Source organism: Rhinatrema bivittatum, chromosome 7, assembly GCF_901001135.1.
Source record: "Rhinatrema bivittatum chromosome 7, aRhiBiv1.1, whole genome shotgun sequence".
NCBI lineage: Eukaryota > Metazoa > Chordata > Amphibia > Gymnophiona > Rhinatrematidae > Rhinatrema > Rhinatrema bivittatum.
Genome location: NC_042621.1, coordinates 44372192 through 44398325, shown reverse-complemented (window position 1 = coordinate 44398325; position 26134 = coordinate 44372192). Strand labels below are relative to the sequence as shown.

Below are 26134 nucleotides of genomic sequence, written 5' to 3'. Positions count from 1 at the left end.
TTGGGGTAAGGACCTTGTAACTGTATACAAGTTCTTAAAGGTGACCTGAGGTAAACTATATAAATGGCAAAATAAAAGGAAGACCTAACCTGTCAGTAATCATAATTATTAACTTGTGTTAGACAGCTGGTTCCAGCATCACCCATCTAGAATCATTATATTAAAAAAGCTGGGGGTTTACTTTAGCTCCAGTCTCTAACAGCAGGAGGCACTGTAGGTAGTGGTGTAATGGGGGAGTTGACAACTGCAGTTCCAGCCTTTGCCAGCAGGAGTTGTAGTTAATGTGGTAAGCACACTGGTTGTCAGAATTAGCAATGCTTTGTAAGTCAGGTTTTTCCATGTAGAAATAAGAGACAACTATTCTGTCAATTAGCCTGGTCAATATTTCTTATTATTGCTTTTCTAGTTCATTCTGTACCATGTTGGTGATTGGAGGTTAGCAGACTCCCTAGCACAGGCTCAGCAGTTCTGAAAGCTTTTTGGCACAAATACTGTTTTGCATAGAGTTAATTTTTAGCAAGGCTAAAAGGCAGAAGTGTTTAACTTGGAATATCTGAATCTGAAGGCTGCCAGGCACATAGTGCAGAGGAATTCTTTTTAATAAATACTACTGGCTCAGACTAGCTGGGTGCCAGGAGCAGGATGCCCAGTTAGACTTGCCCCCATATCTAAAGAAATTACTCAAAAGGACTCTGCTGGCTGGAGAGGAAGTTTCACTCATAGTATTGTCTGAGCTTGAGAATTTTCAAGCAAAATTTTTACTGTGCAAGACTGAAGTGTTTTAGGGTAGGGAAGCCAGACTCCCAACTTCCTGGGGTTGTAATGCGGTCCATTTCAGAAGATATCTTTGGTGCTCCACAGTTTGGCTGTCCATGGAGGCTCATCAGCTTTCTGTCGGCAAGAAACCAGTCAACAAACCACGACACTACTGTTGGAGGTAAGGCAATTTGATAGGAATGCTCAGAATGTATCTGTAAAAACTGTTAGAGAATTAATCATATCTGGGTAACTTACGCTTCATCTACCCATTGCCAGCCATTGTCCTCTCTGCTTCCAGGAGCACAAGTATCCACTTTAAAGAAATTGTATCTATTGTTTTCTTTATATGTTTATCTTTATACCTCTCTAAAATTCAGGATATGGAGTTCTCATAAAGGCTTAACTCTCTTTTATGTTTATTCCATGAAAAATATATTTATTTAAGGTTCTTTTAAACTGCCTTTTGTATCATTAAAAAAGACTGCTCAAAGCAGTGTAGACAAGTTTAAAAAATACAATACTTGTAAAATAAAAAATTATCATACAAAACAAATCACCTAAAGCCATGCACACCAAAACACAAAGTTGACAGGAACCCACCAGCAATCAATTAAAATCATAACTACCCAGAGACAATCCACTCAGGGGGACCCCCTAAAAATTAAACTTCCTAAAACGGAACCATCAAACTGACTCAAAATGCTGAATCAGATGTAACCAAACTAATATTTGCCAGGGCTTAATTTGTAGACAAAAAGGAAGTGGAACTGTGGAAGAGGATGAAATGGGAGGGGCTGGGGTCTGTGTGGGCATGAACTCGCTCTCTTACCCCCTGCCCCCAAATCAAAGCCATATGGCTGCCCTTGTCATTCCAACAACTCTCTGCTTCCTCCAAGGGCTGGCGAGGCGTGCCTCAATCTATATACTGGTTCTGTTCTGTTTCCTCAGAGGAACCAGCATTGATATACACTACTGCCACTGCTCCACTTCCTTGGATCCCAGAAAAAAGGTGGCAGAACGCCCTTCGGGGAGGATCTGCCAGAAATTAAACCCTTGGTAATGGACCCAAAAAGAGGTTGAATTAGCACAAGTTTAAAAGTTGTGAGCTGTGCATGAAGGCCAGGGTGGAAGCCTTGACAATTGGCAATACTGCTCACAAGTTTCAAACTTGTGCTAATTCAAACTCTTTTTTTTTTGTGCCTGTGGTATGCTCTGCAGTGTCTGCTTCAGTATCACCCTTCCCCTTCAGTTCCCTGCAGGGTGATCCGAGAACCTACAGACCGGTGAGCCTGACTTCAGTGCCAGGAAAAATAGTGGAAACTGTTGTAAAGAACAAGATTACAGAGCATATAGAACGACATGGTTTAATAGGACATAATCAACATGGATTTACCCACGGGAAGTCTTGCCTCACAAATCTACATTTTTTGAAAGGTTAATAAACATGTGAATAAGGGGGAACCAGTCCCTCCTGACAGGCTTCTAAAAAAAACCTAAAGTATCAGCATAGGAGGTGATGTCCTTTGTGGATTGCAAACTGGTTAAAAGACAGGAAACAGAGAGTAGGATTAAATGGTCAATTTTCACAGTGGAAAAAGGTAAATGGAGTGCCTTAGGAATCTGTACTTGGACCGGTGCTTTTCAATATATTATAAATGATCTGGACGAGTGAGGTTGTCAAAGGTACAGATGCCACAAAATTATTCAGAGTAGTTAAACCACAAGTGGATTAATATAAATTGCAGGAGGACTTTGCGAGACTGGAAGTGTGGGTGTCTAAATGGGAGATGAAATTTAATGTGGACAAGCGCAAGGTGATGTATATAGGGGAAAAATAACCCACACTGTAGTTACACAGTTAGACTCCATCTTAGGAGTTACTACCCAGGAAAGAGATCTAGGTGTCATAGTGGATAATACATTGAAATCATTGGCTTAGTGTGCTGCAGCAGTCAAAAAAGCAAATAAATGTTAGGAATTATTAGGAAGGGAATGGTGAATAAAATGGTGGATGTTATAATACCTCTGTATCGCTGCTTGGTGAATACTGTGTGCAATTCTGGTCGCTGCATCTCAAAAAAGATATAGTTGCACTGGAGAAGGTACAGAGAAGGGCGACCAAAATAATAAAGGGGATAGAACAATTCCTCTATGCAGAAAGGCTAAAGAGTTTAGGGCTGTTCAGCCTGGAGAAGAGACAGCTGAGGGGGGATATGTGAAGAGGTCTATAAATCATGAGAGGACTAGAACGAGTAAATGTGAACTGGTTATTTACTGTTTCATATAATAGAAGGACTAGGGAGCATTCCATGAAGTTAGCATGTAGCACATTTAAAGCAAATTGGAGAAAATTATTTTTCTGCCAATACACAATTAAGCTCTGGAATTCATTCCCAGAGGTTGTGGTTAGGGTAGTTAGTGTAACTGGGTTTAAAAAAGGGTTGGATACATTCCTAGAGGAGAGGTTCATAAATTGCTATTAATCTAGTTGATTTAGGGAATAGCCACTACTATTACTGGCAATAGTAGTATGGGATCTATTTAATGTTTGTAGCCTGGATTGGCCACTGTTGGAAACAGGATGCTGAGCTTGATGGACCCTTGCTCTGACCCAGTATGGCAACTTCTTATGTTAGAGATGGGGGCGAGGGGCTGGATTAGGGAGCACAGTGGTTCTTTGTGTGCATAGGCTCACCCCCTTCCCCTTCTCTTCCCTGCAGACTGCCTGGAAGAGAGAGGCTGAAGCAGAATACCCCCGCTGCTCTGCCTCCTAAACCTGAAAAGAAGTGACAGAACTGCGTTCCAGTCCTTTCCCCCACAAATTAAGCCCTGTTATTTGCTAATATGTGTTAACAGGTCCTGTAATCTTGTGTAATTTTCCAAACATGACACAAAGGTAATAATTCTCTTACTGTATATTGCTGGTATTTAGCATGGCATTCCACATATTCTATAGGTCTGAGTAGATCAGTGCCACTATTAGCAATACTCACTTCTCCCTGGGCTACTGTTTATGTAAAACAGACGTGGTCATGTTTCATTAGGTTTGAAATTTTGGCTAGGTTCACCATGCGAACAATGCTGAAACTTCTGTTAATGGCTGTGCAAGAAGCACTAGATCTCTTGTAGTACAATAGTGGCAACATATTCATTTTTTTTCCTTACATAAATATTTTAATTCTATTCAATTTAACTACATGCTGTATCATTAACTTTCAGGGTGAGTTACAATTTATAAAAACATATACAGAAGTTATATGAAACCACATCAATCATTAGAAAACATAAAAGAAAAAAAAATCAATCCTTTCCATATCTGTCCTACAAATTCTTATAATCATCTTCCCCTTAATCAATAAACACAAATATCAATTAATGAAAAAACATGGAACAGACCAGAAAGCCCAATTTGCATAAATACCTTGGAGAGTAAGGCTTTGCGATTGTGGTAGAAAAGCTGGCTAGTGTAGCTCAAGATGAAGAGCAATAGGCATTGAATGGCAGAGCTTTGGAACATAGTAACTAAATGTGTTTTGTCTCATGGACACTAGTTTCACCTGTACTAGCTGAGATAGGTAGAGCACTGCTTGCAGAGAGGAACATAACATTTTTGAAGGATGTTCTGCTAAATCTTTAGATAATCTGCGATGTAATATTTTGAACAGAAGGCAAAAGATTTTGAATATAAATATGCTTTCAACAGTGGAGCTTCTTGAGTAATGGGGCCACGTGGTCTGAACCTAGCATAGTATTTAGCAATGATTGTAATTATCTAATGGTCATCTTTGGTAGACCCTAATACAGCCCATTGGAATAATCAATTCTATTTGTTATAAAAGCTTGTACAATCATCGCCAGATCTTTTTTCTTCAAGAATGAATGACTCTGTCTTATAGTGGAGGATTAGGCTAGTGCTTGGAGCAGCGGGCTAAGAACCAGGGAAACCAGCGTTCAAATCCCACTGTCAATCCTGGTGACCTTGGGCAAGTCACTTTACCCTCCATTGCCTCGCGTACAAAATTAGAGGTTAAGCCCTCTGCTTTGAAGTGCCAAAAAGTGGAATATCAAAATATAAATATAAAATAAATAAAGCAATAGCATGTAAGTTGGAAAATGACATGTATTGTGGTTACAATTTGCTTTTCCATCTGGAAAAACAGGGTCCAACCAAACTCCCAAGGTTTTCCCAAACTCTTTTAGCCTCAGTTTGATACCCTGAATCGAGGGGGGCTCAACTGCGTTCTTTATGCTCAGCCATAGGAACACCCATCAGATCCCCAATAGTTGATTTATTTCCAGCCAGCCAGTCTGCATCTGGCATTGTAGCTGCTTGATCATTCTCAATGGTTGCATTTAGCTGTATGTTGTCAACACATAGATGATGACCAACTTTAAATTCCTTGATCATAGCAACAATCAGGCTGAAGTAGACATTGAATAAAAATGGAGACAGCACTGTGGGATATGACTGAGTGCCTCCCCCTAGAACTGCTTGTCACCTGTCCATTAGGAAAGACTGAAGCCAGATGTGTACCCATGCCTGAAACATGGTAACATTACCAAAAAACCCGCACCAAAAATGCAAACGTTTCCTTATTTCTTTTTTTGTATTTTTTGTTATTATTATATTTTATATTTTTTAAATTAATTTGTAAATGATTCTTTATTGTCACTTTTTTCTGTGTGTTTCCCACGTTATAGTGTAATAATTTAATATAATTCCCTTCATTGATATTTAAAAAAATATTTAATAGGTGTATGGTGATGTTTCATAAAACGCAAGGATCACTATAACAAAAAATACAAAAAAAGAAATAAGGAAAAGTTTGCATTTTTGGTGCGGGTTTTTTGGTAATGTGACATTTGGTTTACCCCCACGTCAGTAGATAAATTGAAACATGGTAACAGCAAGGTACGATTGCTGACATCAAATGCTGCAAAGATTGATAACAGAGGAGTTGTAGCCACATAATCAAAGCATGCCATGAAGTGAGAGAACATATATTTGCAGTAATTAGAAATAATTTTGCCAGTAATATCAAATGAAATATTAAGTAAGAGCATTTACTAAATGTTTTTCAGTTTTTTTTTGTGTGTAAACGTTTTTGCTAAACAATAATGAAATGTACAAAAGTGCCAGCTACTATAGATCAATTCAAGCAATACAATCCGTAAGAAGAAACTACAACATTTTCTCTCTTCATGTTGTTTTCCGCTTTTCATTTTAAACCCTACCCCCTCCCCTATATATCTAATTTAGGCCAGTTGTTATGTTTTCAGTAATAAAATTGTCAAGTGGCACATTTCTTTCTTATGTCCCTGTTAACGCTCTCTTCAGCTCATCTGCAAAGGACCAAAGTGGTGATTGGCCAGATGCTTGATAACTTTCATTAAAGTAGACCAATCCGCTTCAGACTTTGCCTGAATGCTGGCCACTCATGAGCCTGATCCGTAAGCCAAGCACAGGCAAGGTATTGGCATCTTGTTGGTGCTGAACAAATAAAATTTTTCCTTCCCTTTTGCTGTTTTGCCCTCTGATCTTTTCTCTCTACTGAAGTCTTCTGTTTTGTGCCTCTCTATCACGTTGTTATCTTTTTTCTTTTTCTCCTGTTGCTTCCCTCTGCTCTTTCCAGGATTTTTTGGCTTTGCATAGGAGATGGAAGAAAATAAATGAATAAGCTCCTGTCTTTGAAACATTTTACCATCCCAACCTCCATCTGCATCCTAAGAAAACTGCTGATCGATCCCTAGGATCAGGGCTAGAACCATGGCATGAGGACTGTTCCATGGCCCAGCCCCTGGAAAGGGCTTTAGGATTCTATGTGTTCTGCTCTTCCGTACAAGGGTCAGGGAGCGCTCAATGCTGGGGCCAGCTATGTCTACACCTAGAGTAGATATTCAGAATTGCACCCCTGCCCTCCCCTCACATACAGGCCGATACAGTACAGTGTGCTCCGACGGAGCGCACTGTTAACCCGCCACTGGACGTGCGTTTTCCCTTACCCCTTATTCAGTAAGGGGCCGAAAACGCGCGTCCAATCCGCCGAACCTAATAGCGCCCGCAACATGCAAATGCATGTTGATGGCCCTGTTAGGTATTCCCGCGCGATACAGAAAGTAAAATGTGCAGCCAAGCCGCACATTTTACTTTCAGAAATTAGCGCCTACCCAAAGGTAGGCGCTAATTTCTTCGGGCACTGGGAAAGTGCACAGAAAAGCAGTAAAAACTGCTTTTCTGTGCACCCTCCGACTTAATATCATGGCGATATTAAGTCGGAGGCCCCGAAACTTTCCAAAAAAAAAAAAAAAAATTTGAAGTCGGCTGGCGGCTGTCGGATCGAAAACCAGACGCTCAATTTTGCCAGCGTCCAGTTTCCGAGCCCGTGGCTGTCAGCGGGCTCGAGAACAGACGCCAGCAAAATTGAGTGTCGGCTGTCAAACCCGCTGACAGCCGCCGCTCTGGTCCAAAAGGAGGCGCTAGGGACACTCTAGTGTCCCTAGCGCCTCCTTTTGCCCGTTTTTACTGCCGGGCCTCATTTAAATACAGAATTGTGCGCACAGGAGAGTGGGCATTCGCCCGTTCTCCCGCGGACTTTACTGAATCGGCCCGTTTCTAAGTGAATTTTTAGGATTTTCCTTTTTGCAAAAGAAGTGCCTTATCCTAGTACGATCTAGTATGCAAGAAATAGGTTTGGGTTGAAATAGTGTAAGCATGCAAACAGGGCTTAATTTGTGACTCTTTTCAGACTTGAGTCAGAGCAGCAGGGGTGTGCTGCTCCAGTCCCTCCAAAACAGTGCCTCTGTGCCCTAATCCAGCCCTACCCTCCTATTCTGCAGGCAAGCAGGGGGTGGAAGAATGTGAGCCTGAATCTGACACTGCAGCGTACAAGACTCTGAAGCTTGTGAGCAGCAGTGCTAACCCTGGCCTTCATGATTCACACTACGGCATACAAGTTTCGATCTTGTGCTGGTACCCAGAGATTAATTTCTGGAGAATCCTGCAAACTTGGACCTGATGAAGTAGAATAGAGCTGGTGCTGTAAATCCTGTGTCTCCCCCGTAGCAATGTGTGTGTGAAAGAAAGAGTGGATGTTATTTTTTATGGGTGGGGGGAGAGACGAGAGTTCCCACTCGGCTTGGCCCAGCCTTGACACCCAGCCCCTGCTCCACAGTTCCACTTCATTTTCGTCTACACATTTAAGTCCTGCACGTAAATAAAAATTACAAAATAACATGCAATATAATTACCTGTGGTGGCAGCCTGAACACAGCCTCCCTCTTTCTTTTTATCCCAATCTTCCTTTTGCCTAGCAGATCCCTCTCTCTCTTCCCTCCCCCCTTCCTCCACTTTAGTTGTAGTGGCTCTGGCCCAACCTGCTCTCCTCCTGCCTCCTTTGGCAGCGAACTCCTGTGCAGAGGGCACATCTGAGGCCAGGGAACAACTTACAGCAGCCGTTTCCAACAGAAGAAAAACCTTAAGTCCCTGTGACACAACTTCTAACTTGAGTAGCCATAAATTGCTCACTATAACCACTTCACATCAAGTAATAACTACAGTTAGATATTGATATAACTTAAAACCATTTAAAACACATTATAAAATAAATAAGGTGAAAGCAGATCAAATTGTTTGACTGGCTTTGAATGTAAGGGGTGAGCCAGTCTGTTCCTGATCTCCTTTCAATCTGAGTTAAAAAATGAAAGCACTGCTCCTAGGGTGGCCAACCTTTCCACAGACCTGAGCTGGTCACATGACTGGGGTGAGGGGGATCAGAAAGTGCTCCTTCCTCTCATTGCATAAAATATGCTCTTGCTACCCCATACCATACTGAGGGTCCTCCAGTTCCTGCTATTCATGCTCTGGTCCTCACACATGTCCATTTTCTTTTTCTCTCAAGGGTAACCGGACCCCATAGAACCCGGTCAGGCAAGACCAGGGGCCAGTCAGTGGTGGCAGCCTGGCAGCGCTCCAATCACCTGCCTGTTTTCAGGGCGCAGTTTGACTCTCCTCCTCTTCTGCCTCTCCCACAGCTGTGCCACACTTGTTGCTGCTTCGCCCTGTTCTCCTGAGAGTCGCAGAAGAAGAGGAGAGACAAACCGAGCCCCAAAACCAGGCAGGCACAATCTGTCTAGGAAAAACTCCGTGCTCGATTTGAAAGGGAAAAAAGGGAGAGTGGCTGCGGCCGACCTGCCCCCCCCCTAGTGTCCGGTCCTGCTCCATGGAAAAGTTGGCAACCCTAGCGCACACACTCATGCACTCTCTCGCTCCTACTCATTCATACACATTCTCATACACTCTCTGTCACACACACATTTATGCTTTCTCTTTAATCACACGTTCTCACACACTCTGTCTCACACACACACATGTTCATGCTCTCTCTACTCACACATGTTCTCATACTGTTATGACCGTCAGTCGCAGATGGCTGCGACCATGCCTACTCACTTCTTGTACCGTCCTACTTCCTGCTCTGGGCCTGCTCGCAGTTTGGGCTAGTCTCTGCCGCCGCGTTCCCTGTGCCTCCTCGTGGCGGTCAAGTCGACGCCATTCTCCATGCTGACGCTGGGCCTTGATAGGCACGCGTGCACGCCACCAGATCCTCTTTTAAAGCCCCTTCGGCAGGAACCTCGGGAGTGTCCCGGATTGATGATGTCATTACATCAGAATACTTAAGCTCCACCTTCTCCCTCAGCTAGCCGACTTGGCAATGAGTTCCACTACTTCTCTATGAGCTCCTGTCTCTGCGGTTCCTGGTGTGACGCTGTCTTGGACTCTGGTACCCGCTCTTTGGGGGCCAGTGTGCGCACCCTACAGGGACCTTGTCTCCTGGCTAGCCCTGTGCCATCCAGTGAGTCCTATCCTTCTGGCTCTCTGCCCCTTGGGGCCGCCTCTGGGAACACCTTTACCAGTTGGGAGTTCTACCTCCGTGCTTCCCCGCTCCTCGGGGAAGTGTCTACGCTCTTTCCTGTGACTGTGCTTCCGCGCTCCTTGGGCTAGTGCCTACGTTTACCCTTAGGACTATCAGTGCTTGCCCGCTCCTCGGGGCTGCACCTTGACTCTGCTACCGGGCACCACCAGTGCCTCCTGCTCCTCGGGCTGCCCTACGTCATTCGCTGGAGACCTGACTCAGGCTTCCCCACTCTGCGGGTTGGCCTACGTCATCGCACCAAGTACTTCCTTCATTGGGTAGCTCTGCCCCTCGGGGTTGCCTCTCCGGAATACCTCTTGCACATCCTGTGTCGCACTCCCCGCTCTGCGGGCCTGCCTAGTGCCATCTCCTCCGGAGGCCTCTGCCCAGGTGCTGACCTCCAGCCTGTCCCACGATCGGTGGGAACCCCTGCCTTCTGTGTCTCAGCCCTGCTCCTCGGGACCACGCCACAGTCTCTCCCAAGAATTCTCTGCTGAGCTAGACCTCGCCTCCCAATGGTGTAGACCTGTGAGAGCCCCTCCCTACAGGTAGTAACAACACTCACCTTGGACCAAGGGTCCACATGCCCACAAACCATTACATATATGCTCTCTGTCTCACACACACTCTCCCTCTCTCATACTCATAAATTTCCTGGCATGTAGCCAGATGGACTCAGAACGAATGGGTATAGTATCCGCGTGCTAGCAGTTGGAGACGGATCTGACGTCAGCACGGGTGTAAATATACCTCCACAGGAAGCGTAGCAACTTAGTAATTTCCGTCTCCAAAGCAGTTTGGAGTGCCTGCACGCTAGTCGGCGTGCTTTCCAAGACTACTTTAATCTTTTTCTCTTTTCTTATACTTCTAGATTCTACTTTCTGGAAAATCTCGAGCCCCGCGCTCCTGCGGTGATACCAGGAGGTCACTCCCCCAGTTGAGCTGCCCGGGGTGATTCCCGTGATCACCCCGGAGGTGAAGTCCTCGGTCCGGCCGAAGCGCGGCAGGGACACAGCCCCCGGGCGAGGTTCGGGTGAGGCTCCGAGGCGCCTCGGTCCCGGCGTGGACAAGGCAGCGGGTGCAGATCCTCAAACGCGGTGGTGAAGGTAGTTGCCCGCTCTCCCCGCGGCCGGAGACCGCCTGGGTTCCAGCCGAGAAGCGCCGAGATTCAGGTGAGGCGTACATCTCTTGTTTCGGGTCTCCGAAGGAACAGAGAATCGGCGGCGTGGCACGCCAAGGAGGGCGCCATTTTGTGGGCCTCGTTAAGGTAGGGCGCCGGTAATCGGCGCTGGTTTATTCCTCCTTGTGCGTATATGGCCTTATTGTTGAGCATTTCCACTGAGTGTGTATTGCTAACCGCCGGTTCCTGAAAGGTATTGCTGAATGCCTACTGAAAGCTATTGAGCGTGTATGGCTACCGCATATTGCTGAAAGCCTATTGAATGCTATTGTGCGTATATTGCTGGCCGCATATTGCTGAACGCCTATTGAATGCTATTGAGCGTGTATGGCTCCCGCATATTGCTGAAAGCCTATGGAATGCTATTGTGCGTATATTGCTGACTGCATATTGCTGAATGCCTATTGAACGCTATTGAGCGTATATTGCTGCCTGCATATTGCTGAACGCCTATTGAATGCTATTGTGCGTATATTGCTGACCGCATATTGCTGAATGCCTATTGCAAGCTATTGAGCGTGTATTACTAACTGCATATTGCTGAATGCCTATTGAATACTATTGAGCGTATATTGCTAACCGCATATTGCTGACCGCCTATTGACTGCTATTGAGCGTATATTGCTAATTGCATATTGCTGAAAGCCTATTGAATGCCATTGAGCGTATATTGCTCACTGCATACTGCTGAGTGCATCTTGCATACATTTGGGCGGTTTTCTTGGCCGCCTATTGCTGAAAACATTATTAGTATTGTGCGCCTGTTGTATTAAGCGCCCATTGCTGCCGCATATTATTATTATTGTGCGCCTGTTGTATTAAGCGCCCATTGCTGCCGCGTATTATTATTTTTTGTGTGCCTGTTGTATTAAGCGCTCATTGCTGCCGCATATTATTATCCTTCAAAGGGGGCCGGGCTCTGACGAGCATGTACCCATTAGCACTGGCTATCCAGGACCTGCTGGCGTGCCCTCAAGTGGACGCCTTGATTAGCGCCGTGATCAAGCGTACTACCATTCCAGTTGAAGGGGGGACGGCCCTCAGGGAGCTTCATGACCGGCGACTGGACGCCATTCTGAAACAGACCTTTGAGGTGGCAGCTCTATCTTTGCGGATCGCAACTTGCTGCACAGTGGTGACACGTTCCTGTTTGTCACAGGTCAGGAACAACGCTCCAGCGGCAGACATGGAGTCCGCCCTTTCGTTCCTCACGGACGCTGCATCTGACCTGGTCCGGACAACAGCCAAGGGGATTTCTTCCTCCGTAGCTGCCAGGAGGCAGCTCTGGATCCGGAAATGGTCAGCTGATGCGCCTTCCAAGACGCGACTCACCAGATTGCCCTTTAAGGGCTCTTTCCTATTTGGCAGCGACCTTGATAAACTGGCCAGTACATGGGGTGCCTCTCCAGTGCCTAGACTGCCAGAAGATCGGTTCAGAAGGAGCCAGCGCGCCTTTCCAAGACCCTCCAGGGGTAGGAGTTCACAGCGCTTTGTTCCTTACAGGGGTCGCTACCAGGCACCACGTACTCAGGCCAGGAATCAGTCCTTTCGGACCAAGCAGCGCAAGAGGGGAGCAGGACCGGGCTCAGGTCCCGGCCATGCCTCCCAATGAAGTTCCGCCGATTCATCTGGGGGACGGAGCCATAGGGGGCAGGTTAACCCTCTTCTACCCCAGTTGGGTCGAGATTACGTCGGACCAGTGGGTCCTCGCCATCATCCGAGAGGGGTATTATCTGGACTTTCATCATCTCCCTCCGGACAAGTTTGTGGAATCGTCCTGTCCCATACACAAGACGGCAGCATTGGAAGCTACCCTGGCGAGGCTCCTGTCCTTGAAGGCCATCATCCCAGTACCTGCCTGGGAAGTGAATTCTGGACACTATTCCATTTATTTCATGGTACCCAAGAAAGGGGGCACCTTTCGGCCTGTGCTGGACCTCAAGTCAGTCAATCGATACTTGCGGGTACCAAGGTTTCGCATGGAGACTCCATCAAGGCGGCAGTACAGCCAGGGGAATTCCTCACGGCATTGGACCTGTCAGAGGCATACTTGCACATCCCGATCCATCCGGATCATCAGCGCTACCTACGCTTCAAGGTTCTAGGCCGCCACTTCCAGTTTCGGGCTCTGCCCTTCGGGTTGGCCACGTCACCACGGACATTCACCAAGGTGGTCGTAGTGGTAGCAGCTGCACTCAGGAGGGAAGGGATTCTGGTCCATCCCTACCTAGACGACTGGCTGATCAGGGCGAAATCTTGAGAGGAGAGCCTTCGGACGACCGACAGGGTAATCGCCCTTCTGGAAAGCTTGGGCTGGGTAATCAACCTCAGCAAGAGCTGCCTACAGCCTTCCCAGTCTCTGGAATACCTGGGAGTACAGTTCGACACCCGGGCAGACACAGTCAGTCTCACTGCCAAGAGAAAATTGAAACTGCAGCAGCGTATCCAGTATTTGATGGGAGCCAGTTGGCCCATAGCCTGGGATTATTTGCAAGTTCTTGGTCTCATGGCATCCACCCTGGAAGTGGTACCTTGGGCAAGGGCCCATATGAGACCTCTGCAATACTCCCTGCTCTCTCGCTGGAGCCCCTGTCTACTGAACTATTCCACGCATCTGCCAGCCAGAGTGCGGACCCAGTTGCGGTGGTGGTTGCAGTCCCACCACATGAGCAGGGGGTCGAAGATGTCATCACCCACGTGGACTTTGCTCACCACAGATGCCAGCCTGAGCGGCTGGGGAGCACACTGCAAAGAACTCACCGCACAAGGGCGGTGGAACATCAACCGTCTAGAGGCCCGGGCAGTCCGATTGGCATGCCTTCGATTTGCTCACAGACTGAAGAACAGAGCAGTCCGAGTGATGTCCGATAACACCACCACGGTGGCATACATCAACCGTCAGGGCGGAACCAGGAGCAGACAAGTATCTCTGGAGATCGCCCCACTGATGGCTTGGGCAGAGGCGAATCTGCAGGACATCTCCGCCGTCCACATTGCCGGGAAGGACAATACCACAGCAGACTTCCTCAGCAGAGAAAGCCTAAATCCAGGAGAGTGGCAGCTGTCACCCACAGCCTTCCAGATGATTGTGGATCATTGGGGGATTCCGGACATGGATTTACTGGCGGACAAGTCCAATGCTCAAGTGCCCAGATATTTCAGCCGCAAGCGCGACCCGTTCTCGCACGGAATCGATGCCCTGGTCCAGCCATGGCCTCTAGGGACTCTGCTATACGCCTTTCCTCTGTGGCCTCTGCTGGGCGCCATCATCCACAAGATTCAGAAACACCGGGGCCTAGTTCTTCTAGTGGCACCAGACTGGCCAAGAAGACCCTGGTACGCAGACATGAGACGACTACTGGCAGGGGAGCCTCTCCCCCTGCCTCCTCTCCGGGACATTCTACGTCAAGGTCCCATCCTCCACGAGGATCCAGCTCAATTCTCTCATACGGTCTGGCCCTTGAGAGGGCTAGACTGAAGAAAAGAGGTTACTCGGAGCCCGTGATAGATACACTCCTCCGAGCTCGCAAGTTTTCCACATCCCTCACCTACGTTCGCATTTGGAGGGTATTGGAAGCATGGTGCGACACTCATGGCACCAATCCACATGTGACCACAATCCCTATTGTGTTGGATTTCCTGCAGGATGGACTTCAGAAGGGTCTCTCCCTCAGCTCCATCAAGGTTCAGGTGGCTGCGCTGTCTTGCTATGGTCCCAGGAGGGATGGCAAGACCATCGCCAAGCACCCAGATGTTTCTCGCTTCCTGCAAGGAGTCAAGCATATTCGTCTGCCACTGAAGTGGCCGGTGCCTTTGTGGAAACTCAACCTTGTTCTGGATTTCCTCGCGGGATCCACCTTCCAACCCCTTCGGGGCCTGTCTCTCCGTTCTCTAACCTTGAAGATGGTGTTCTTGTTGGCTGTATGTTCAGCCCGCTGCATTTCAGAGCTACAGGCACTGTCCTGCCGTGACCCATTTCTCAGTATCACGCCTGAGGCTATCCATCTTCGTACGGTTCCTTCCTTTCTACCGAAAGTAGTTTCACAGTTCCATCTTAACCAAACCATATCCCTGCCGACCACGGCGGGTCTGAAGAAATCTGAAGAAGGGCGTCTATTACGCCATCTTGACATTGGCAGATTGCTGCCCAGATATTTGGAAGTGACACAACAACTACGAAAGACGGACCATCTGTTCGTCCTGCACAGCGGGAAGAAGCAAGGTGAAGCGGCCTCGCGGCCCACCATCGCCCGCTGGATTAAAGAAGTTATCAGAGCAGCTTACGTAGAAGCCGGGAAGTCTCCGCCTCTACAAGTCAAGGCTCATTCTACCAGAGCACAAGCGACATCCTGGGCTGAATCCAGGCTGCTGTCGCCTACAGAAATCTGTAAAGCGGCGACGTGGTCCTCCCTCCATACCTTCTCCAGGTTCTACCGTCTGGACGTCCAGGCCAGGAAGGACTCCGCATTTGCGAGGGTGGTCCTACATGGTCCTCAGGCAGCCTCCCGCCCAGGCTGGGAGTAAAGCTTTTGTACATCCCATTCGTTCTGAGTCTATCTGGCTACACGCCAGGAAATGTTGAGATTACTTACCTGATAATCTCCTTTTCCTTAGTATAGACAGATGGACTCAGCATCCCGCCCAGCTGCCTGTGTACATGGGTTTCACCGATTCAAGGTAAGCCATGTCATCTGTTTCCATAAGAGCGTACACTCTACCAGGTGTCAACGCCTTCCGGTTGGGAATGCTGGCGGTCTCCAGCTACTATCAATCGGTCAGGGGAATCCTGTTTCACTTTTCACTGAGCGTCAGTACACACATCCATAACAGCTTTTGCAAGGAAGATTACTAAGTTGCTACGCTTCCTGTGGGGGTATATATACACCCGTGCTGACATCAGATCCGTCTCCAACTGCTAGCACGCGGATACTATACCCATTCGTTCTGAGTCCATCTGTCTACACTAAGGAAAAGGAGATTATCAGGTAAGTAATCTCAACATTTCTCTCTCTTCCACTCACAATACATGCTCTCTTACACACAAATATGCTCATGCTCTCTCTTACCCAGCTTCTGCCATTCACATACATACTCTCTCACTCACAGACACACACAGCCTGCCCTCCTCATTCATTTTCCTGACTGGGGCACTGCCTATGTCCCAACAAATAGAAATGGGGAGAGAGGGGCAAGGGAAGCTGAAGAACAGAAGTATTAGAAATAATCCCCTCAACCCTCACCCCTGCAATAGCAACAGGGCTACTTTGCCTGGAGGGAGGCTGGAGCTGGATAGGAGGACAGCAGCGCATAGGCCGAGTGGAGCACGCAAAGGCAGCTTTGTAACTATCAGGCAATAGCACAAAAACCAAAGCTGCAATACCAGAACCATCAGGGAGGATTCACTTGGCTGCAGGGGATATCTCTGTCCATCATGCTTCTCACTTGCTCCAGCCCTGGCCCAGCTCCACATGATGGTGAGCCAGCAGCGCACCCCAGTCAGACAAAAAAATGAGGCAAGCAGGTGGGCCATAGCTGGAGTCTCTGGAGCTATCGTGATAAAGCCAGGCAAGCCACCAGCCATGGAGGAGGCAGGCTGCAGCAGGGTTGAGATAAAGGAACAGAGCTGTGGCAGGCCAGCAGCAGAGGTTGAGTTCAATTGAGAGAGGAGGAAAAGTTGGAAAATGCAATCGCTTAGGGCATGCAAAGCATGTGTCTCCCCTCTCGTCTGCACCTGTGCCAGAGCCACAAGGTAAACAGAAGGCAGCTGATTGGTATTACACTAGTAAGGCCACCTGCTTCCACTACAGATTGGCTACTGGACTGGCTCGATACAGACCAGTCCTTGCTGATCGGGTTTTACAGTGTCTGGATTACTGTTGTAACCGGTCACTGTATAACAAGCTGTAAAACTGGGCTGTCCGGTTAAAAACCATCAGTCGGTCACCCTAGTCTCCATAGCAAGGATCTGCTCTTCTCTCCCCTTCCCACTATCCATCCTTCCCTGTCCATTGCTTATTCTCTCACTCCCCTCCTCCCAGCATAACTTCCACTCTCCCCCACCACTGGCTCTTTCAGACATGCTGGCAGGCTCCTGGCTCCACATCGCTCTCGGTCACTTTGAGCAGCATAAGGCTAGTACTCTGATGTCTTGGCTATCATTACAAGAACCGTGTAAGAGTAAGGGTTCTGCATGCCTCCTGAGAGTCCTGCAGGGCAATGATTACAAGAGCAGAATGCTGTCCTATACAAAGTACTATTTTCAAACCATTGCAGAACAGCTGGAATGGCCAACATGATGGGTGACCACTGTGACGACACCCCCTTAGGCATTACTCCTTGGGCAGGGACCCCCCCTTCACGCATCTCTTCTCCCAGCACTGTACATGTGTCCTGCCTTACATGGTCAGAATGATGTTGGGACACGTAGAATGCAGCTTTTGCAACAACCTGGAAATTGACAAGAATGCCGAATAGGGCATTAATGAATCAAGAAATGAAAAAAGCAGCGTGTTAGATCTAGCAAGATGCAAAAATACAGGCATTAAAAAATAAAACTCGGAATAAGGGCATTTTTAATAGGTCCAGTTTTATATAAATAGGCAGAGACTCTGCCACTGTCTTCAGCTGGTGAAAGCAGCATAGGTCAGAAGCTTGAACTGTAGGCTGTAAACTGGGCAGTGTTTACGGTCCCAGTGCACAAATTAGGGGGACTATTCTGGGTACCAAATCAAGCACAAGTCATCTTCTTTCTCAGACTGCAATATGCAAATCAGCAAGTTTTATTGGGCTCTCTCTTCCTGTGCACAATAAATAGCCTTTTCCTATGCTACATTATCAAACCTTCCTCCCTGGAGTACTGTTCATTACTGAATTTCTCCTTCTTGTAGCATGGAGGAGGAGGAGGCCTAAGAGAGGCCTTAAGATTCCACTGCCTGTCTCACATCAGTCAGAAGAAGAATTTGTGACTATCCTGCAGCCAATTAGAGGGAGCTGGATTAGCTGCCTAGAAATCTCTTGTTTTTATATATGAATTGCTTATGGTCTGCAGAAAAACTCCACAGATAAGACACCTGTAAATAAAAAACAAAATCTGACTCCTGCAGCTGGAGAAAGAATCGAGGACTGGCTCCTCCAGCATCTTTCTCTCAGCTGAAGTGGCTGGAACAGGGGGGAGCTTCATCCATTCATCACAAGACTACCCCAGGTGGAGGAAGCTCCAGTATGTTGCAAGCTGGTCGTGTTTTCAGGCTGACTATTCATGAGATGCAAGTGAGTGCACTGCCTCCATTGCATGCAAATGCATCTCGTGGATATTTATTGGGGTTATCCTGAAAACCCAACTGACTCGTGGCATTCCATGACTGGAGTTGGGTTTTTTATTTAATGAAGGCTAGATTTGCTGTAAACCATTTCAACATCTGGCAGCTGAATTGCAGGAAATGTTTGGGTTTTGCTGAATAACAATTATAAAAGATGATAGCTACAAGATATTTGACACAAAAGAAAGATATGTGGAGCACATTCCATTTACATTCTCTGCTCTGCCCACAAACACTTTTTATTGAAATAACCATGAGCTTTTTATTTGCTACTGGGAAACCACCAGCTTGGAGATAGTCAGGCATAAGCATGTGCCAGAGCACTGCCAAAGACAAAAAGCTGCCATTATTTTTAATAGTAAAGACAGTTGCAATGAAACCTTCTTATTCTGTCATGTAACATCTCATTAAAAAATGTTTTAGAAACTTCCCCCCACATCTAATGAAGGGACCTGTATAGTCTTAAAAGCTCAGCGACAGTACTATATCTTTATTGTTAATCTAATTAAAGGTAGTAGGACTTAGTAGGATTCCAGCAACCTTCCTCTGTCTTTGAGCAAAGATGTAATATGTGAGCTTTTGAGACCACAGAGAACTCGTCTTCAGATGTAACTACAGGGCTAAAGGAAGGAGGCATTTATTACCTGTGTGTTGGGTGAAAACCTGAACAGTAGATGTATTCAGGATATATCAAATGATATTTAAGAAATGGAATATGCCACAAAAATAGCCAGAGAATGTGATAAAGATTCATAAAATCATGTCTGGTAGGGACCCAGTTAATAGGAAACAAGTTATTTTACTCTTTCACACACCGCTTGGATTAGAGGACACTCCATGAACCTAAATGGTAGCAGATTTAAAGCAAATTTAAGAAAATATTTTTCCCGTTGATAGCAGGGCTGAATTAGCCATGCTGTCATGGGATCTGTCAATCAGGTCCGGGAGGCGGAGCTTTAACAAGCAGAGATTAGATTTTTGGTCTCTGCGGCTGCGCATGTGTTCCCGCGCAGGAAAGTAACAGATTCTCCCCCCCCCCCCAAGTCTATTTTTTGCACGAGCGGGATCGCACGCGGGGCTGACTTCACCTCAGCGTTTATTGTTTTTTCTAAAGAAATGTCAAAAAAGTCAGGGTTTAAACCCTGTACCTGTGGCAAGGTAATGTCAGTCACGGATTGCCATGACTGATGTTACTGATGCCTAGGGCCAGAACACAATTTAAAAAATTGTGAATTTTGTGCCCGAATGTCCCCAAGAGCCCCAAAACAGCGGGCTTACAGGATTCGGGAACTTTTCAGTTTTTTTGAGCCATCGGAGGCTCATTCTTCACCTGGCCCCTCGACAACGGCTCCATGACAAAAACGAGTGTCGTCGTGGGATCCTCAACCCTCCAGGCTTGGAGGTAAGGACTCGCCGAAACAACATAGGCCATCAGATCCGAGAGGACCAACAGAGCCTCAGAGGTCGGCGCAGGAAACAACAGCACCTAGAACTTCAGCGCCTAGAACTTATATGCCCAAAGTACCTTCCGCACCTAAATCACCATCGGCGCATAAACCTTCTGCGCCCAAACCAACATCGGCGCACAAGACATCAGCACACAAGGTGCCGGAGACATCTGCACGCACGTTGCCAGACACTTCTGTGTGCTCGGCGCCGGAAACAATGGCGCCGAAGACATCTGCGTGCACGACGCCAAAAACCTATGCGCACAAGTCGACATATGCGCATAATCTACAGAAAACATCTGTGCACATGGCGCCAAAGGCATTGGAGTGCACGACAACAAGGAAATCGAAGCACAGTGAACTTCATCAGTCCAAACACCCATATATAATTCTATACCACATGGGTTAAAACGAAAACAGTCTCCAGAGGTACTGCATTCCACCTCTTCAGATTCCAATTCTGCAGAGGTGAAATCAAAACGTATAAGACTATCGCCGTCAGGAAGTGGAATCCATACAGGATGCCATCACCATAGGTGGTCACGTCACTCACATCAAAAACCTGGGAAGATGAGGGATACATGGGAAGTAAGCCCTTCTACTTCTAGGTCATCCCACACACGAAGTGCAGATAACTTATCTCGTAGAGACATAATACAAATCACTTCCTCTGCTGCCTCTACATCCTCAGATAATTCTGTTAGGACCACAGATGGCAGGAGGGGACAGAAGTATGAGGTGCCAAGTGCTTCCCCTCAAATTCCTCCGGTGCAACCTAAACCATGTGTTACTGAAACAATCTGGTCTTCAACAATGCCTCCTCAAACGAAAGAGGCATTTTTTCAATTATCCCAATCGTTAGCAGGTTTTTACAAAACACTTCAATCATCTTTTAAGATGTCTAGCGAACTATCTGTGAGTTCTCTGGAACAATATACCCCATACCTCTAGAGAACCTTCGGTGGAGCCTCCGGCATCCCCAATAGCACAACGTCCAATTTCACCAATTCAACAGCAAGATACATAAATCGATTCTCTGTCTCCGCAAACATCCCCATTGTCATCTACCGGATTCCCATCAGATCCACAGGAACAACCGCACGAACCGTATTCCCCTCTAGAGGACCTGACGTACCCAAAGTTTTGTAGAAAAACTAGGCACGATATTATATCTGGAGGTACAAAAGGAGACAGACCCTAAATCAGAAACCTTTGGTCTCCTAAAGATTTTTGACGCTCCGGGAGAACTAACATCTCTCCCCACGACAGGAACTGTTACATACAGTTTTACAGAAATCTTGGGAAACACCTTACTCTCTGTCAGCGGTTTTAAGGAAAACTGATATAAAATTTTGCATGCGAAAAACATCACCTTACTCTATGCCACTACTACCACATGCTTCAATTGTGGTAGAGCCTGCAATGCAAAGATTCAAAAAAGCAAAGTTGCATGCCTCATATCCACCAGGCAGAGACAACCGCTATTTAGATGAGTTTGGCAGGAAAATGTACCACAACTCAATGTTGAATGCCCGCATTATGCACCATCAATTCTACATGGTACATTACCTAAATGAGTGCATACAGGCCATAAAAGGTATGCTTTCCTTGATGGCAGATCAGATACCACGCCTCTTCATGAAATGGAGGAGTGTTCTCGACACCACCTGCGGTCAATATATGAGGGATTTGAAACATCTTCTAGAGTGTCTGCAACAGCCATTGCAGCCCGTAGGATGGCATGGTTATGTTCTAGTACGATACGAGAAGATTTACACGAAAAACTAACAAACCTCCCGTGTACAGGAGATAACCTGTTCGGAGAACGATTTCAAGACATAGTCAGCAAATTAAAAGAGGAAGCTCTAGCAGTCCAATCCTTAATATCACAACCTCACTACTCGACCATGCGTCGTTATATTGCATCTACTCGTAGACAATCCTATGCCCGTAGGCCTTACAGGTCTTATCAATCCTTTCGTACACAGACATATCCATCTTACCAGCGTCCTCCGCCGCAACAACACAACTCAGCTCAACGTAGGGGTAAGCCACGTAACCAAAGACAGCAGACACAGCAACCAGCTGCTGCAGTAAAATCAACACCATCTTTTTAATAACCCAGCCACCACCACTACATAAAGCACCTCCTGGCAGAATTCATTCTTGCCTGGCAACGTGGGAGAGAATAACAACCGATCAATGGGTTTTAGACATAGTACGTCACGGCTATCAACTCCAATTCACCACAAAACCCATATTACCTCACTTTTCCACTCTAAAGAGTCAAAGTTTCTAACCCCAACTGGGGGAGGAAATTGCGTTACTTTGCAAACAGCAAGCCATTCGACGATTTCCCCGAAAACCCAAAAGGCGGGATTTTATTCCCCATACTTCCTCATACCCAAAAAGTCGGGTGGCCTTTGCCCTATATGAGATCTACGGGAATTAAACAAATTCCTGACCAAAGAAAAATTCAAAATGGTATCATTGAAATCAATCCTACCTCTAATTCAACCCAACGACTGGATGTGTTCCATCGATCTAAAGGATGCTTACACACATATTCCAATTCATCCATCCTTGTGGCGATACATGTGCTTCCGCTACAGGCATCATCACTACCAGTACAAAGTTCTTCCCTTTGGACTATCGGCTGCACCCAGGGTTTTCACCAAATGTATGGTTGTGGTGGTGGCTCATCTCAGACAACAAGGGATAACAATCTTTCCATATCTGGATGATTGGCTGATAATTGCCTCAACTCAGAGCATCTTAATCGATCACCTCCATTAGGTGATAAGCTGCTTACAGGAATTAGGACTAGTGATCAACTTTCAGAAATCACACCTACAACCAACACAACAACTGCAATTCATAGGAGCATGCCTGGACACCACTCGCAACCGGGCATATCTACCAAACGACAGGATATCACAATTGTGTCATCTTCTCCATGTGTTGGACCATACTCAGAGACCTTTGACGAGACAAATCTTAGTAGTCCTAGGCCACATGGCAGCTGCTATTTTTATGGTTCCCAACACCAAGCTACACATGAGACGCCTGCAATGGGGACCAAAACGTCAATGGAAACAATACTCACAACTGTTGACACAGAAGTTATCATTAACCTCTGAGATGAGACGGGACATAACACTGTGGCTCCTAGACTCCACCCTGTCCAAGGGGGCATTATTCAGTTCCTGTCCTCACAATGCAGTCTTAACCACAGATGCGTCTCGCAAGGGATGGGGAGCACATCTCGAGATTTACGAAACCCAAGGGTTATGGACAATCTCTGAGCAGACCCTACAGATAAATTTATTGGAGCTCAGAGCAATTCAAAATGCGTTACAAGTGTTTCAGGACCACCTGAAAGGTCGCAGGGTCATGATATACACGGACAATCAAATGGCGATGTTTTACATCAACAAACAAGGAGGGTCCGGTTCATGGTCCCTTTGCAAGGAGACCCTAGCAATCTTCGAACATGCTCACTGAAATTGCATACATCTGCAAGCAACTAACCTATCAGGAGTGGCAAATACAAGAGCGGACAGACTAAGCCGCATCTTTCATCCTCACGAATGGGCACTCAATTCGGAAGTCACCCAAGACATCTTCATACAGTGGGGGACGCCTGCGATAGATCTATTTGCAACAGAGATCAACGCTCAAGTTCCCAAATTCTGCTTGATAAGACCAAGCCAGTTCAGGATCGCTCAGGACGCCTTCTTCATTACGTGGACGACAGGCCTCCTATATGCCTTTCTTCCCATACCACTCATAAGGACAATTCAAAAGTGCATAGCAGATAAAGCTCAACTGATACTCGTAGCCCCGGCTTGGCCGAGGCAACCGTGGTACAGTTTCCTTCTCAGACTGTCCATCATGGACCCACTTCGATTACCGAATCGTCCAGATCTACTCTGCCAAGATCAAGGAACGCTCCTACACCCACTACACTCATCACTTCACTTGACAGCGTAGAGATTGAAAGGCTCCTTTTAACAGAACAGGGAGTTTCCCCTTCGGCACAGTTCATCTTGTTAGAATCCAGGAAACTCTCAACGAGGAAAAATTATAGCTGTAAACGGAAACGCTACTCTACCTCGTACACTTCCAAAGGCGTACACCATTGGACTGCTCACCTGAGCTTCTCATGGATTATCTTCATACACTGTACGCAGCTGGTCTAGCAACATCATCCACTAGAGTCCATCTCAGTGCCATAGGCGCATATCATAGACCAGTTAACAATATTCCTATATCCAATTACCCCTTACTATCCCTGTTTCATTAAGGGGTTAACTCACCTTCGTCCTCCGATCTCTAAGCCTCCAGTTCCATGGAACCTCAACATAGTTCTTGAACAGCTCATGCTTTCCCCGTTTGAACCCATGGACTGGGCACACATTAAATACCTCACAAGGAAAGTTGTATTCTTCGTTGCAGTAACATCAGCACGACGAATCAGTGAATTACAGGCCTTGGTCCATTACTCTCCATATTTACAGTTTCATCACCAGAAGGTGGTTCTCCGAACTCACCCATCCTGTCTATCAAAAGTGGTTTCTCAGTTTCATCTCAATCAAACCATAGAGCTACCCATCTTTTTCCCTAAACCGCATGCAAATGATAGGGAAAAATTACTGCATTCACTAGATTGCTAAAGAGCTTTAGCATACTACAAAGACAGAACAAACTCAGACTCCCGAGTTTCTCAACTCTTTGTCTCTTTTGACCCAAAGGCGCCTGGACTACTAGTGGCTAAATGCACCATCTCCAGCTGGATAGCGCAATGCATTACGTTCTGCTACCACCAGCAAAAACTACAGCTAAATTCTGTTCCTAATACTCACCAAGTCAGAGCAGCGGCGGCCTCCTGGGCACACCTTAAGAATGTACAGCCCATAGACATTTGTAATGCAGTTACATGGTCATCGCTCCATACCTTCACATCTCACTACTGCCTTGATCAACAAACAGCCACTGATGCGAAGATAGGGCATGCAATCCTGCAATCTCTATGCTCTTCTACACGGTGACTGCCACACTATTAATGATCACGTACAACCATAGATATCATAAACAACATGATCGGGAGCTTGGAACTCCCATGACAGCATAAGAACATAAATTGCCATGCTGGGTCAGACCAAGGGTCCATCAAGCCCAGCATCCTGTTTCCAATAGAGGCCAAACCAGGCCACAAGAACCTGGCTAATTCAGCCCTGCTATCAACGGGAAAAAGCAAGTTTGCTTACCGTAAACGGTGTTTCCCTAGATAGCAGGATGAATTAGCCATGCTGACCCACCCTCCTCCCTGGCAGTCGCCATCTCTTCGACTATACTACTGCTTAATCAAAGACTGAGGAGAATCTGTTACTTTCCTGCACGGGAACACACGCGCAGCTGCAGAAACCAAAATCTAATCTCTGTTTGTTAAAGCTCCGCCTCCCGGACCTGATTGACAGATCCCATGACAGCATGGCTAATTCATCCTGCTATCTACGGAAACACCGTTTACGGTAAGCAAACTTGCTTTTTCAGCCAACACATAATTAAGATATGGAATTTGCTGCTTGAGGATCTGGTCAAGATTGGTATTATAGCCAGGGTTAAAAAAGATTTGGAAAAGTTTCTGTAGGACAGAATTATTAGACAGATTTGGTGGATCATTGCCTCTTCTCCGAATGATCAACAGGGACTGGGCTCTCTCCTTGCTGGCATCTACATATCACTACTCAAAAGACTCAAGGATCTTCAACTTATGCTTGCCACAGATGAAATGCTGAAAAATATATTCACTGAACCATATATCATAGTCTATAAATCACCTCCCAGCCTCTCCAATGTACTAATCAGTAGCAAACTACCCTCTAACTAAGCAAAAGGACTAAGTGGTGCTTTATCCTGTCAATGCATAACCTGCAAATGCATATACTGACAAACCATCACGCCTACAACATACAATAAACCTAGAGAAGTATACAAAATAATCATTGCAAATCCAGGAACATGGTACACCTCATCCAATACAAGGAGTGTGCTAAGAAAAGATATGTGGGAGAGACAAAACAGGACCCCCAACCCAGGATGACCCAGATACCAACACAACTGTGAAACATCACCACCAGGACACTCCTCCATCTCTGACATATCTGTGTTGTTACTCCATATGGGGGAAAAGGACATTGGAAATGAATTATATTGATTTATTCAGTGGCCTGAATTGGGACATTGGAGGTAGCACTCAAGAGTGGAGGAGTAGCCTAGTGGTTAGAGCAACAGGCTATGACTTGGGGAGACTAGGGTTCAAGTCCCACTGTTGCTCCTTGTGATCTTAGGCAAGTAACTTTACTCTCCATTGCCTCAGGTACAAAATTAGATTGAAAACTGGTGTAACTTATGTGCCAGGGGTTGCAAAATTATTCCCTTAAAGGTTAAGCTTCTGCTGCATGATGCTAATTCACTTTAATCCTGTCACTATTGGATACTTCCTAAAGACCA

At 46.4% G+C, this 26134-nt stretch overlaps 1 protein-coding gene across 3 annotated transcripts in view; it reads left to right on the top strand.

The window, feature by feature from the left end:
* The first annotated feature begins 639 nt into the window (after nucleotides 1-639).
* Nucleotides 640-26134, top strand: part of NFAT5 (nuclear factor of activated T cells 5) — an 852247-nt gene continuing 826752 nt past the window's right edge. For 2 of the 3 annotated variants that reach the window (XM_029608298.1, XM_029608295.1), the window contains exon 1: nucleotides 641-937. In XM_029608298.1, coding sequence (XP_029464158.1) covers nucleotides 823-937 — 115 coding nt within the window. In that variant the 5' untranslated portion in view covers nucleotides 641-822. Of the gene's footprint in view, nucleotides 938-26134 lie in introns of all 3 variants that reach the window. The other variant, XM_029608296.1, reaches the window with a different exon arrangement.